Genomic DNA, 16,429 nt, shown 5'->3' on the forward strand with positions numbered 1-16,429 from the left:
TTTGAGCCACCAGGTAACACTTATTTCTCCTATTTCCCAGAAAATAATGAGTTTCTGAAGTTTTTATTTCAAAATATAAATATTCCTGTAATGAAGTTTTATTGATTGAAGAACACACCTGTGGTTTTGTATTTGGACTTATAACTAGGTAAATTGAGAGATTTAGATTTCAGTGAGGTGTGGAAATTATTTAATTCCACTTTATTCCACTTATTTTTTTGCCTTATCTGTGGTTTGGTGCCAAGTTTTGCACTCTCCACTCATGTTAAAATTCACATTAAAGGTAGAGACTTATGTGGTAATTGGAAAACACATGCTTTAGATTTAGACTCCCAAACTGCCTTCTGTTAATGTGTTTATTACTCACAGAAAGATTTTTATGCAGTGTTCCCAAGCCTGCAGACGAAGCACCTCTCCACGGTTGGTTTTCTGATCAACAAGCATTTAGAATAGAGAACCTTTGTTCAGCTGTGTTCTCAGGGATACAGTTAGACAACAAAATGAGATAGATTAGAGGTTTGCATCAAGCAAGACTACTGGAAAGAAAAGTGGGTATTCCTAGTTTCCCAGCAATCCCACTGCTGGGCATATACACCGAAGAAACCAGAATGGAAAGAGACACGTGTACCCCAGTGTTAATCCCAGCACTGTTTACAGTAGCCAGGACATGGAAGCAACCTAGATGTCCATCAGCAGATGAATGGATAAGAAAGCTGTGGTTCATATACACAATGGAATATTACTCAGCCATTAAAAAGAATGCATTTGAATCACTTCTAATGAGGTGGATGAAACTGGAGCCTATTATACAGAGTGAAGTAAGTTAAAAAGAAAAACACCAATACAGTATATTAGCGTGTATATATATGGAATTTAGAAAGATGGTAACAATGACCCTATGTGCACGACAGCAAAAGAGACACAGATGTATAGAACAGTCTTTTAGATTCTGTGGAAGAAGGTGAGGCTGGGATGATTTGAGAGAATAACATTGAAACATGTATATTATCATATGTGAAACAGATCGCCAGTCCAGGTTCGATGCATGAGACAGGACGCTCAGGGCTGGTGCACTGGGATGACCCAGAGGGATGGGATGGGGAGGGAGGTGGGAGGGGGGTTCAGGATGGGGAACACTTGTACACCCATGGCTGATTCATGTCAGTGTATGGCAAAACCACTACAATATTGTAAAGTAATTAGCCTCCAATTAAATAAATAAATTTTTTTTAAAAAGCCACCCTGACCAACTCTCCTGCTGAATTACCTGTGTACTTCTTAGCCCTTGTAGCCTTCCCCTCAAGGAGCTGATTGGGTGGAATCTTCCCATTGTATTGTTTCTGAAGGAACCCTGCTATCACCTATTCTGTCCTCTTCATCGTTGCCTCACATGAAATTCTTTGTTAGTTTTCAATAGGATCTGCTGCTTACAAGCTTCTTTGAACATTGTGTGGATTACTCAAAAATCCATTGTGTGGATATTTTTCTTTGAAAAGCTTCAGATTTTTTGGCAAGAGTGTTGCAGGAAGGGGAATGCTTGCCAAGGCCCAAGTGTGGGCTCTTGTCTAACACATGGAAATGAATTGTCCGAGGAGACACACAAGCTGACAAAGCAAGAGACTTCATTGGGAAGGGGTGCCTGGGCAGAGAGAAGTAGGGTTAGGGAACCCAGGAGAACTGCTCTGCCACATGGCTTACAATGTCAGGTTTTATGGTGATGAGTTTAGCTTTCAGATTATCTTTTGCTATTCTGACTCAGGGTCCTTCCTGGCGGTGCCTGCATTGCTCAGCCAAGATGGATGCCAGCGAGAAGGATTCTGGGAGGTGGTAGGACCACCTATTGATCTTTCCCAAATTCTTCTGGTTGGTGGTGTCTTGTTAGATCTGTGTTCCTTACAGAGGACCTCCTGTCGCAAAATTAACTCATGCAGATGGTTACTATGGTGCCTGGCCAGGGTGAGTGGTTTCAGTCAATGTGCTTCCCCTAACAAGAGAAAGTACTGGAATTTAAGGGACCTCTGGTTTCCTCACAGATTTACATCAGTTGCGGCAGTGATTCTGTATGTGTGTGTGTGTGACTATGTTCATTAATTCACATGAAATAACTATAAATGCTTCTATGTGACAGGCATCCTGCTGGACACCAGGAATACAAAGATGATTAAGGTACAGTTCCTGCCTTCAAGGAGCTTTCAGTTTTGATAGAAGAAATAGGCACAGAGATGAGTGTCTTACATGACATAGTGCTTGGTGTTTTGGGAAGTATTATCATGGAAGACCTAACTCAGACTGGGTAGATCAGTGGAATGTTTCTAGAGGAGAGGACACCTGAGCTAAATTCTGAAATTTTCTCTTGTTTCTGTGTACATGAGTTATGTAGATGTCCAAGCCAAGGAATACAGTGTTTCCTTTTGCAGCCTGAAAAGTATCATAGGAAATCTCTGCTGTTGAAACTGAGAGAGTTAGGCAGGGTGATAAGGAGTCCAAGCCTAAGGGTCCCTTTCAGAAGGAGGTGAACATTCTTTCTTTTTCACATTCTTTTGCCTTAGACACATAGGCCTCTTAGGCAGCAGTATCTCTTGCTCAAGGACATGCTTTTTTTGAGCTCAGAATGTATGTTATGGGAGAAGGTCTGGGTAAAACTTTCACAGCCTTGAGCTCTGGGATAACCTGTTCCTTCTGGCTAATCTTGTGCTGATGTCATCCCAGGATGTATGTTATGGGAAAGGGTATGGGCAAAATTTTCACAGCCTTGAGGTATTTTTTTCTATTCTCATCAGCTAGCAGAAAAGTATATAATGTTCTGTTTAAACTAGCAAGGCAGGTACTCTCCTACCCCCTCTGATGTCTGTGTCAGAAGCTTTTTCTGTCATTTTCACTTTAAATAAAAATCTACACAAAGCTCTGAGTGACTGAGACTGTCTTTGGTCCTGGAGATAAATCTTCTTTGGAGACCACGAATCTGGAAGCACCATTCACCATAAGTCATCATCTTTGGGGCTCATCCGGGATCCTAGGACAAGGTATAGCTATCACTATCATCTTGGGGACTCATCCGGGATCCCAAGACAAAGTATAGCTATCATCTTAAGGCTAAGCTAAAGCTACCATCTTGGGGGATCATCTGAGATCCCAAGACAAGGTATCAGGATAGCTTATCACTATCATCTTGGGGGCTGGTCTGGGATCCCAAGACAAAGTGTAGCCACCATCTTGGGGGCTAAGATAAAGCTATCAAAACCAGGAGTCCTCAAGTTGAAAGCATTGCTATTGACCATTTTAACAACAATGGAATTTATCTGAAGGGGAGCCTCAAGTTTTTTATTAAACTTTTTATTTTATATTGGAGTGCGTGCTCAGTCACTTCAGTCATGTCTGACTCTGTGCAGCCCTGTGGACTGTAGCCTGCCAGCTCCTCTGTCCATGGGATTCTCCAAAGCAAGAATACTGGAGTGGGTTGCCATGCCCTCCTCCAGGGGATCTTCCCGACCAAGGGATTGAACCCATGGCATCTTCTGCATCTCAGGCAGGTTCTTTACTGCTGAGCCACTGTTGAAGCCCTTACATTGAAGTATAGCCAATTAACAATATTGTGATAGTTTTAGGTCAACAGCAAAGGGACTCAGTCAGCCATACATACAAGGGCAGCCTCAGGTTTGAAGACAAGCAGATTTGGGGAAGAAGGGAGAGATTGTCATTCCTTATGAGAGCGGGGAGTGTATTATTTGCAGAGCAGGCTGTGGAGATGCTCTACAGGAGAAGGTCCATGGCCATTATCTCATAATTAGTTATTGGGTGGAGAGGGGCTAGATCCTTCTGTTAAACCCCACGTGGTAGACTAGCATTGATGAGTAGAAGCTATAGGAAAACAGATTCAGGCTTAACAGAAGAAAGAACTTACTGCTGTCAGAACTTTTTAAATAAAAAAGAGCCTTGGAAATTACTGAGTTCTCCATCACTACCCATGTTTAAACAGAGGCTAAACCCACAGTTCCCGTATTCTGTATGAAGCACACTAGTTGTCATCTCCTTTGACTGTTGTGGCAAGTAATTTGTTACTAATAGTGTCATGTCGGGCCCCTTGGTGGCTCAGTTGTTTAAAGGATCTGCCTGCAATACAGGAGACTGCCTGCAATGCAGGAGACCCAGGTTTGATCCCTGGGTCGGGAAGATCCTCTGGAGAAGGAAATGGTAACCCACACCAGTATTCTTGCCTGGGAAATCCCATGGACGGAGGAGCCTGGTGGGCTACGGTCCATTGGGTACAAGAGTTGGACATGACTTAGTGACTAAACCACCACCAATAGTGTCATTTTTAATAATGTCCTTCTTACTTGGATTCTAGTGATAGATCTCAAATGGAAGGGAAAGGAATAGAGTCTCAGCAAGCATGCTTAGGGTTTTACACATCCCTGAGTATACCTGTCATATATGTGAATGTCTTCATTGTGGTGTTAAAGGAGAAGATGTGGGTTACTGTACTGTGACACTCATTTCCTGGTATAGAATTATAGGATGGACGGGAACCCCAAACACGATGAGCTTTAAAGATATTTTTCTGCTTATCTTGAAACTTAGCTTCTTCTCAGTTAAATGTTTTCCACATATTCCCAAGCTAATGTTCATTAAAGGTAAATGCCTAAGAAGATTAGCAAAAAAAAAAAAAAAATACATTGGGGCAATCTTGGCCTAGTGCGTTGTTTATTTTTGTTGTCAGCACACAGTTTATTAATCAGGCTTTCCAAATACGTAAGGTAACTTCTGTGAAGCACAGCAGTCTGGGGAAGGTACACTGATTCTTCCAAGTCAGGAGGGAACTATTAAAACACCCCCTATTGGACCAGCCTGCATCTCACTTCCAGACAAACTTTCCCAGGATGCTGTTTTCATCAGATCTCTATGGCTTATTTAGTGACGTGTTCTCCTTCAGGTCCTCAGTACTTTAAGTGGGTGTGTGTATGTTCTTAATAGGTATATTTTCTTAACTTCAGTGACAGAAAAATTAAGAATTTGAAATACTTTCATGTTTCATATGATATTTTAACATTTCTTTTGTGTAAACTCTGTAACTTGCCCTATGTCCAAGTGGATGCCTAATTCATCTATATAGTATTGATCACTAGGCCCACAAGCTATGTTCCATTTTAAGGTGTCCATTTTTTTGTCCTTAAATTCTGCTACTGTGTCCCCTGTGACATCATCTGGTATAATGCTGTATAATCTGGTATAATGTTGTCTGATGGTGTGAAGTCAGATCTTTCAGTCCTTTTGTTAGTCCGCAAAAAATGCTGCATTTTTCACCTATGCAGCCACTTGTGTTCAGGAAACACTGACTGTTCCTTTTCCAGTGAGGGCAGGTCATGTTCAGGCGCCTCAAAACAAAGGCCCCGTTCTAGTCAATCTGGTGCTTTTCAGTTCTCTTGTATCTTGTCTCTGAAGACTGAGGCAGCTGGTGGAATGATGGGAATCCATAGATTCAGCATGGCATGCCTTTGTGAAAGTACAATAGAACCTCAGCACAGGAGCAGCAAACATTTTCTGTACATACATTGGGCTTTGTGAGCCAGAGGGCATTTGCCGTCTCTTGTGTGGCTCCTCACCTCTGCTGCTGATGAGCAAAAGCAACCACTGATGGTGCTTAAATGAAGGAGCATGGCTGCATTCCAATAAAATTTACTCAAGGACACTCACATTTGAACTTCACATAATTATTATATGCAGCAAAATAGTCTTCTTTTGAATTGTTCCAACCATTAAAAAAAAATTTGACAGCGGCCCAGATTTGGCTTGCTGGCCATAGTTTTCCAACCCTTGTCTCAGTATGAAGAAGGAAAATGTGATAGTGAGTAAGAGGGTTGAGGGAGTTCTTTCTCTCCCTACCCACAATTGTAAATTACAAGGCTGGATAGTGGAGGAGGAACCTCCTAATGTATTGAGAGTTGTTAAAATCTTTGTATTGAGAAGACTGAAATAAAAAGAGGAATATGTGCCTATGCTTTCACTTTCAGGAAAACAATTGGCCAGTTCAGTCCTTCTGGCACTCTCCCTTAGAAACCTTAACCTTTGGAACTCTTTTTATTCCCATCATAACCACAGAGGTCATTTGAATACATTTGCCATCAGATGCCTTAAGCTCTGCCATATAGCCAGCAGAAAATATGTGTTTTCATCCTGTCACACATATAACCTAGACTTTCAGCCTGTTTTTTTTTTTTTTCTTGAACACACCCTTTGACTTCGTTTTCATGACCTTGAGTGCATAGTGGTTGGTTGATAATATTTCCAAGACCTCCGTGTACAGCCACACAAGTCTTGCACTGTACAATTCCAGGGAACCACTACTTAATGCAGAATAAAATACTACTTAGGCACATACTCAAATCTAAGATGTGTTAAAAACTCAAGTTAGCCAGAAGGATGTGGTACATAATACACACGTGGACAGGCATCTCTAAAATAGGAGTGTTTTTTATGGTAATTTGATACCATGATGATGGCATAAGAAAAAGTTGTTTTCCTCTCTTAATTCCAGTAGTTACAAACTCTTTAAAACACAGTAATCTGACTACCACTGAAGTGGAAGTGATTGAATATTGAAAAACAAAGCTGAAAAATAAAATCTTCTGGTTATGGTTTGGTTTCTGGTTCTAAAAGAGAAGGAGGCTTTACCCTACCCATGAAAGCTGACTTTATAGATATGGTAAGTTATGGAAAAATTTTGAATTGAGGATGGAGCCCTTGAACTCAAAACAATGAAGTTCTCATGAACTTAATTGATAACCTGATATTCTACCATCAAAAAGCAATTCCTTTCATTCATACTTAATGTATTCTATGTATTTAGCTTGGATAGGAGGATGCATTAATTTTCAGTAGTCATTTACCTTGTAGACTGAACCGTGTGAGTTGATAAGAAAAGAATTTCACGGAGGAGTGTAAAGAGGGCCTCCCTGCACTGGCTCTCCATGTGGGGAAAAGTGCTGAGTACAAATACTGACCGTTCAGAATTTCCCAAGGATAACGTTTTCATTTATAATTAACCCAAAGTTCAAGAACTTGCAATGTTCTAGGAAGTTAATAAAAACTTTCCTTTTCTTACTCGACCAGTCAATGTTTCACATTTCTTTCTTTAGAGCAGTGAAACCTGCCACCATGCCTGGCCCTCTGTGGATATCCAGTGAATGCCTCTGGGAAAAAGTAGGATTCATAATTCAACCTTTTTTTTTTTTCCATTTTTTATTTATTTTTAAAATTAATTTACTTTAATGGAGGCTAATTACTTTACAATATTGTGGTGGTTTTGCCATACATTGACATGAATCAGCCATGTGTCCCCCCATTCCGAAACCCCTCCCACCTCCCTCCCCAGCCCATCCCTCTGGGTTGTCCCAGTGCACTGGCTTTGAGTGCTCTGTTCTATGTGTTGAAACTGGACTGGTCATCTGGTTCACATACGGTAATATACATTTTTCAATGCTATTCTCTCAAATCATCCCACACTCGCCGTCTCCCACTGAGTCCTAAAGTCTATTCTTTATATCTGTGTCTCTTTTTTGCTGTCTTGCATATAGGGTCATCATTACCATCTTTCTAAATTACATATATATGCATTAATACACTGTATTGGTGTTTTTCTTTCTGACTTACTTCACTCTGTATAATGGCTCCAGTTTTATCCACATCATTAGAACTGACTCAAATGTATTCTTTTTAATAGCTGAGTAAAGTTCCATTGTATATATGTACCATAACTTTCTTATCCTTTCATCTGCTGATGGACATCTAGGTTGCTTCCATGTCCTGGCTATTATAAACAGTGCTGCGATGAACACTGGGGTACATGTGTCTCTCAATTCTGGTTTCCTCAGTGTGTATGCCCAGCAGTGGGATTGCTGGGTCATATGGCAGTTCTATTTCCAATTTTTTAAGGAATCTCCACACTGTTCTCCATAGTGGCTGTACTAGTCTGCATTCCCACCAACAGTGTAAGAGGGTTCCCTTTTCTCTATACCCTCTCTAGCACTTACTGTTTGTATACATTTTGATAGCAGCCATTCTGACCAGCGTGAGATGGTACCTCATTGTGGTTTTGATTTGCCTTTCTCTAATAATGAGTGATGTTGAGCATCTTTTCATCTGTTTGTTAGCCATCTGTATGTCTTCTTTGGAGAAATGTCTGTTTAGTTCTTTGGCCCATTTTTTGATTGGATCATTTATTTTTCTGGAATTGAGCTGCATGAGCTGCTTGTATATTTTTGATTCTTTATCAGTTGCTTCATTTGCTATTATTTTCTCCCTTTTTGAAGGCTGTCTTTTCACCTGCCTATGGTTTCCTTCATTGTGCAAAAGCTTTTAAGTTTAATTAGGTCCCATTTGTTTATTTTTGCTTTTATTTTCATCACTCTTGGAGGTGGGTCATAGAGGATTTTACTGTGATTTATGTCACTGGCACTGACAGGCAGACTCTCTCACTGAGCCACCAGGGAAGCTTATGTCAGAGAGTGTTTTGCCTATGTTTTCCTCTAGGAGTTTTATAGTTTCTGGTCTTACATGTAGATCTTTAATCCATTTTGAGTTTATTTTTGTGTTCAGTTAAGTTCAGTTGCTCAGTCATGTCCAACTCTTTGTGACCCCATGGACCGCAGCATGCCAGGCTTCCCTGTCCATCATCAACTCCCGGAGCTTACTCACATTCATGTCCATCAAGCTGGATGCCATCCAACCATCTTATCCTCTGTTATCCCCTTCTCCTCCCACCTTCAATCTTTCCCAGCATCAGGGTCTTTTCAAATGTCAGTTCTTTGCAACAGGTGGTCACAGTATTGGAGTTTCAGCTTCAGTGTCAGTCCTTCCAATGAATATTCAGGACTGATATCCTTTAGGATGGACTGGTTGGATCTACTTACAGTCCAAGGGACTCTCAAGAGTCTTCTCCAACACTACAGTTCAAAAGCATTAATTCTTTGGCTCTCAGCTTTCTTTATAGTCCAACTCTAACTTCCATACTTGACTACTGGGAAAACCATAGCTTTGACTATATGGACCTTTGTTGGCAAAGTAACGTTTCTGCTTTTTAATAAGTTGTCTAGGCTGGTCATAGCCTTTCTTCTAAGGAACAAGCGTCTTTTAATTTCAGGGCTACAGTCACCATCTGCAGTGATTTTGGAGCCCAAAAAAGTAAAGTCTGTCACTGTTTCCATTGTTCCCCCATCTATTTGCCATGAAGTGATGGGACCAGATGCCATGATCTTAGTTTTCTGAATGTTGAGTTTTAAGCCAACTTTTTCACTCTCCTCTTACACTTTCATCAAGAGCCTCTTTAGTTCTTCTTCACTTTGTTTTATGGTGTTAGAAGGTGTTCTAGTTTCATTCTTTTATAAGTGGTTGATCAGTTTTCCCAACACCACTTGTTAAAGAGATTGTCTTTTCTCCATTGTATATTTTTGCCTTGTTTGTCAAAGATAAGGTATCCATAGGTGTGTGGATTTATCTCTGGGCTTTCTATTCTGTTCCACTGATCTATTATTTCTGTCATTGTGTCAGTACCATACTGCCTTGATGACTGTGGCTTTGTAGTAGAGCCTGAAGTCAGGCAGGTTGATTCCTGCACCTCTGTTCTTCTTTCTCAAGATGGCTTTGGCTATTCGAGGTTTTTTGTATTTCCATACAAACTGTGAAATTATTTGTTCTAGTTCTCTGAAAAATACCATTGGTGGCTTGATAGGGATTGCATTAAATCTATAGATTGCTTTGGGTAGTATACTCATTTTCACTATATTGATTCTTCTGATTCAGTATCATGGTATATTTCTCCATCTATTTGTGTCATCTTTGATTTCTTTCATCAGTATTTTATAGTTTTCTATATATAGACCTTTTGTTTCTTTAGGTAAATTTATTCCTAAGAATTTTATTCTTTTCATTGCAATGGTGAATGGGATTGTTTCCTTAATTTCTCTTTCTGTTTTCTCATTGTTAGTGTATAGGAATGCAAGGGATTTCTGTGTATTAATTTTATATCCTGCAACTTTACTATATTCATTGATTAGCTCTAGTAATTTTCTGGTGGTATCTTTAGGGTTTTCTGTGTAGAGGATTATATCATCTGCAATCAGTGAGAGTTTTACTTCCTCTTTTCCAGTCTGGATTCCTTTTATTTCTTTTTCTTCTCTGATTGCTATGGCTAAAACTTCCAAAACTATGTTGAATAGTAGTGGTAAGAGTGGGCACCCTTGTCTTGCTCCTGACTTTAGGGGAAATGCTTTCAATTTTTCACCATTGAGGATGATGTTTGTTGTGGGTTTATCATATATGGTTTTTATTATGTTGAGGTATGTTCCTTCTATGCCTGCTTTCTGGAGAGTTTTTATCATAAACGGATGTTGAATTTTGTCAAAGGCTTTCTCTGCATCTATTGAAATAATCATATGGTTTTTATCTTTCAGTTTGTTACTGCAGTGTATTAAATTGATTGAATTGTGAAGAGTGAAGATTTCCTTGCATCCCTGGGATAAAGCCCACTTGGTCATGATATATGATGTTTTTAATATGTTGTTAGATTCTGTTGTTAGAATTTTGTTGAGGGTTTTTGCATCTATGTTCATCAGTGATATTGCCCTGTAGTTTTCTTTTTTTGTGGCATCTTTGTCTGGTTTTGGTATTAGGGTAATAGTGGCCTCATAGAGTGAATTTGGCAGTTTACCTTCCTCTGCAATTTTCTGGAAGAGTTTGTGTAGGATAGGTGTTAGCTCTTCTCTAAAATTTTGGTAGAATTTGCCTGCAAAGCTGTCTGGTCCTGGCCTTTTGTTTTTTGAAAGATTTTGATTATAGTTTCAATTTCTGTGCTTGTGGTGGGTCTGTTAAGATTCTCTATTTCTTCCTGGTTCAGTTTTGGAAGGTTATACTTTTCTAAGAATTCATCCATTTCTTCCAAGTTGTTCATTTTATTATCATATAATCAAAAAGGAAATAAAAATATGCATAGAAACAAATGAAAATGAAAACACAACAGCCCAAAACGTATGGGATTCAGTAAAAGTGCTAAGAGGAAGGTTCATAGCAGTACAAGCTTACCTCAAGAAAGAAGAGAAAAATCAAATAAATTACCTAACTTTACACATAAAGCAACTAGAAAAAGAGGAAATGAAGATCCTCAAAGTTAGCAGAAGGAAAGAAATCATAAAAATCAGAGCAGAAGTAAGTGAAAAAGAAACAAAGACTATAGCAAAAATCAACAAAACTAAAAGCTGGTTCTTTGAGACGATAAATAAAATACACAAAGCATTAGCCAGACTCATCAAGGAAAAAAAAAGGGAGAAGAGTCGAATCAACAAAATTAGAATGAAAATGGAGAAATCATAACAGACAACAGAAATACAAAGGGTTATAACAGAGTACTATCGACCTTATTTTTTTTTAAATTTTTGTTTACTTTATGCTGAATTTATTCCTGGGTCATGTGTTTTTTTTCTTCAGTTTCTTCTGGTCCATCTTTTCCTTTTGTGTAGCCTCCTCTTCAGGTTAAGGAGCAATTTGCTCTTTTTCAGTAGGGGTTATTTCAGTATGGCAGGGAGGTCCTATGTAGGGATTAATCCATCCATGAACTCTGAAAGTCCAGGCCCCATCTTCACTTCACCTGGGATGTGCTCAGTGCCAGAGACTCTACCTCAAAACCCTTAATGGGGAGTAACATTGCTCCCTGAATTTTTAGGAAGGTGAGGCAAAAAAAATCACTGTATTTGGGGTGATGGCCCATGTCCAGCCCCACTCTTTGGCCTGGACACATCAACCAACTCCAGCATTGTAATGATGGAATGGCATGTATTGCTTCTGTAAAGTGACATCCTTCAGAGACTTGGTGGCTGTTTGGATATGCATACCCTCCATGGCCTGGCCAGCTTCAGCAGTATTCTTAAAGATTTGAACCTTCGGACGGGTAAGATTCTGTGGGGTTTCCTGCACCAAGTGAATAGTGAACCATTCTCGGTGACCACCTCAGACAATGTACAGTGAAAGGTGGCTGTATTCACCTGATTTTACCAGGAGATAATGAAGTATATTTTGAAACATGTTTTCCAGCTTCCTCTCTGGCTCAGTGGGCTTTCCAAATCCTGATGGAACACAGCTGAATGCAAGCCAGTGGTCTGACTTTCTCTGACAGCTCCATGAGCCCCTCACCTTCCACCGCAGGACTTATCATTGCTCTGTTGAACCATCAGTGGCTGTGTATATGCTCAAGCAAAAATTTTGTTTCTAAAGCTAATAATTTGCTTGATTTAGACATTTGTTTTGTCATTTCAGAAAGTGGATGTCACCAGCAGGGCTGTGATGGAAATAATGACGAAAACAATTGAGTACCTTCAACCCAATCCAGGTAAGGCGTCATTTTATACATTCATGGCATCCCTCCAGGGAACCTCTAGTTACTCTTTGGTACACATGCTATGTTTGGTGCACTTCTGCATGCTTAATCCTCCCTTCTGGAGGTCCAGTGTCTTCAGGTGGAACATTTTGACTGGGGAGGGAGGACTTTTTAAGGCTCACACTGAAGTAACTGGAAGCTTCTGTGATAATTTATCTGACTAGAGTGTAATTAACAAACAGTGCTGTGTGGACAGTGTGGGTGGCAGGCACATGATGTCAGGGTAGCTGCAAGCTGGTAATAACTGAACTTTCATGTGAAAGGAATTGTAAGGAAGAATTTCAGGGAAAATTTTCAGATAAAACATAGTAAGGTACCAATGGTGTGAAAAAGTAGGAAAATTGAACTTTTTTAAAAAAAATACAGAGGGTTTTTTGTTCATATACACCACTGAAGTCTGTGGAGGGCTATTCTTTGCCCCGATTTTTCTCCAAGCACTTTGTCAATCAGCGTTTGTTCTTGCTAACCTGTTACACTTATAAGAGAAGGGAATTATAATAGAGATAATGGAGCTATACCTTGAAAACAAGATCCAGGCAGACATGGGGTGATCTCCCAGACCACACGGTGTAACAGAGCAAAGTGGCTTTAATAGACCTCCTTGCCATTCCTCCTGTAAAGCAGTTCCTAACTGCAGAGTATAGAAACTTGAAGCAAGGTTGAATACATGTATGAATATTGGGAAAACTGCTTATCCTGAAACTCGTTTCTTTGGGAGTTTCAGGTTGAAATTTCTGTGTTTTGGGTGGTGCTAAGGGAGGTGGTCCAGGCACCGTCAGCCCCAGTGTCTGGATACTGAGTCCTAGTGGGTGAGAGAAAAGAAAAGGAAGCCCCTGAAATAAGCAGAGGTGGACCAGTGCCAGTATGGGCTCTCTACCGCCTCTTGCCACCGCCTGCAGCTTTCACTCAGCTTTCAGTGTTTTGAACATGAACAAATTATGGGAATAACATTCTCACTGGTTTTTATACTATATCAGAGATGAGATTATTTGAGAAAGAAAAATACAGAAGTAAATGAAAAGCCATGAAAATATAGAAGTAAATGAAAAGCTATGGCATTTTACAGATAGTGGACCAGATGGTTGGCAAATTAGGTAATAAATAACAAAAATGAAGTTTCTCATTTTTACCTGGAGCCTTTGTCATGCCCCCTGTATTCCACAGAGTTGCAGGGACTCCCTTAGATGTCACGTGTTCCTTAGTATTTAAACAGTTGTGATGTAGGTCAGTTCTGAAATGGGAATTACTTGCCCTGTCTTACCATAGAAGTCATTGTTTAGGGCAGGGCGTTTTTTGTCTTTATCTTTGAATAGGACCTCAAAGTGTTCACTCATTTCCCAGGATTTATACATAAATGGTGCTAAGATTACTTGATCTTACTATTGTTGGACTAAGATTAAATATAAGCAGGAGGAGGGAAAATATAGTATTTATTCAGCATTAGTGCATTTTCAGTATGTTGCTAGTTATATACATTGTCTTCTCTGTAATTTTCTGATATAAAAAGCAAACACAGTTGAACAATTCATATTGTAGGAAAGAGGCTAAATATCCATGAACAGAGATCCTTAGTCTGTTTTCCTGGGTATAGTGGAATTCAGTGTAGGGAGATGTGCTGTATTAAATAGGATGTTCGTCTAAATCCAAGGCAACCCAGAATCTCCAAATGTGACTTTATTTGAAAATAGCATATTTTGAGATCGAATCAGTTAGTGATCTTGAGATGAACTCATTCTTGAGTTATAGTGAGCCCTAAATCCAACAACTGCTGTCCTTATAAGAAGAAGAGAAAACAGAGAGACACAAGATCGAAGGCCCTGTGAAGACAGAGGTCAGGAGTATTGAGTGATGTCAGGAGCCACCAGAGTTGGCAGTGGTGAGGAAGGAGTCTCCCAGAGAGCCTCAGAAAGAACCAGCCATGCTCACACCTTGATTTCAAGCTTTTTGGACTGTGACAAAGTAAATTTCTGTCATTTTAAGCCACACAGTTTGCGGCACCTTGTTATGGCAGACCTAGAAAACTGATTTAGTAGGCTAACCTAACTTTCTTCAGGAAAAAAACAGGGCCAGAGAACTTAAGAAAGTTTACCAAAGTCACACACCCAAGAAGGGATATGTAACCAGGGCTGGAACCCAGGTCTGACTTCTCCCTGAGCCCAGGAACTTTCCATTGCACAGCCTTGCTTCTGAGAAGAATGAGTTCTTTGTTTAGATACAGAGGGTCTTTTAGTTAAGTGGATATGACAGAAATCCAGAAAGGGAACATACTGTGGGGTTGAGGCTTATTTTTATTTTAATAAGAAAGATAACAGGAAGAGATAATTGGGGGAGATTTGAATTTTTAGAAATGATTTATTTTTTACAGAATCTTGAATGTGCTTATTATCTACCAACATATTGGCTTTATGGCTATTTAAAAATGGAATGAACATCTGACAACAAGAAGGACAATTAAGGTCATCACTAGGAAATCACAAGTTGGTATAGTGTCATCTAAAAGGGTCCAGAACAAAACAAAATTCCATATGCCCATTCTATGAATTTGATGTGTTTAATTGGCTTATAAGAGATAGGGCTCAGTTCCTCCATGAATTTCTTGCCCTGAGAGCAGACCTTAGCTGGAGCTCCTGGACAAGAGGGCTGATCTAGTACACTTGTTCAGACCCAGTTACCTTGCAAAGAGGATACAAGAATGCAGCTACCACCAGAGGTTCCCAGTCCTTGGGCTCAGAAGAGCAGAACATTCCCAAACTTGTGCTGTTGAACGAATGCTTTGATCACTCAGCCTCTCTGTGACCCCAGAAACTGGGTCACTGGATCCCATGTGGATCACTGGCTTCTGGTCTTAAATAAGAACGATTAGGTTGGGGTCAGGATAGAGGCTTATGCAAAGTAACAGGTTTACCTGCATAGGCCCATCTGTGGAAATTAATGCTTTAAGGGTATTTTGAGAGTTATCTTGCATTAGATTCATACTCTAGAATGCATTCTGGCTTCCAGATCTTGTGCTTATGGGCATACACATCTGTTACAGACTCGAAACTTAGTTACTGCCGACACGATGACTGAGGAGAGTGGGTTTCTTCTTGTGCATCTGTAGCTGTGCTCTGTGTAGGCCCCCTATCTGCTCTTGACCACCTCCAGAGTAATATTTTAAAAGGCAGATCTGCTCATGTCATTGTCTTGCACAAAAGCCTTTGATGGCTTTTCTCTGCCTTTAGGAGTTTGCTTTTGTTTTCCTACTCTGTCAGGTCTGACTTTTTTGTGTGCTTTACCATTTTTTTATTAACAAAGCTTAAAGGGCACTCCCTATATAATCCGCCTCCCCTTTCTCCTCCACCTTGCCAGGCAAACAGGCCGCTCAAGTTTGGCAAGAAGGTCATTTAGAAGTCTTCTTGGACATCTGACTACATTCGCTTCCCAGGTCAATGACCCTCTCATGATCCCCACTGCTTTTCCCTGGTGACACATGCCACACTTACTGTCATTGTGTGGTGTATGTGTGCTTTGGTTTGTCCTCCCCAGTAAGGACAACACTCTGCCTGCCTTATTCCCACCTCTTGCCCGCACCCCCCCCCCCCCCGCCGTACCCCCACCTCCCCGCCCATATCCCCAGAACCCAGCTCTGTTCCAGGCAGCCCGTGACACTGGGATATTTGAACAAATGAATCATGGAGCACAGCTGATAGCCAATGGTTAATGTGATAAAACTGCTGTAATACAAAGGGGAGAAAGAAAAACTCCTTTCCCCAGACCATCACCTCTACTCATATAACCAACAAGTTTATCAAATGTGTTTACTTTTTAACAGAGACCTATGCAATTCTCTATGTAGTGGGGGTAGATAACAGAACCACGTTTGGGCCCCTGCCCTCTGAGACTCACAGTCTTAATAACACAAGGTACATATACTCTGAGGAGAGCTTCCCAGAGGCCTTCACAGCTAACTGCTTCTGGAAATCTAGCTAACTTGATGAGGTAAGGACAAGCGAGTAGGGTCACAGGTCT

General features: G+C 40.3%; 1 protein-coding gene across 1 annotated transcript in view; it reads left to right on the forward strand.

Annotated features, from left to right (window-relative positions):
- SH3GL2 (SH3 domain containing GRB2 like 2, endophilin A1) overlaps nucleotides 1-16,429 on the forward strand; it is a 215,118-nt gene that overhangs the window by 163,819 nt on the left and 34,870 nt on the right. The window contains exon 3 of the mRNA XM_070480551.1: nucleotides 12,301-12,373. Coding sequence (XP_070336652.1) covers nucleotides 12,301-12,373 — 73 coding nt within the window. The remainder of the gene's footprint in view (nucleotides 1-12,300; nucleotides 12,374-16,429) is intronic.

The sequence above is a fragment of the Odocoileus virginianus genome, chromosome 18 (assembly GCF_023699985.2).
Source record: "Odocoileus virginianus isolate 20LAN1187 ecotype Illinois chromosome 18, Ovbor_1.2, whole genome shotgun sequence".
Classification (NCBI taxonomy): domain Eukaryota; kingdom Metazoa; phylum Chordata; class Mammalia; order Artiodactyla; family Cervidae; genus Odocoileus; species Odocoileus virginianus.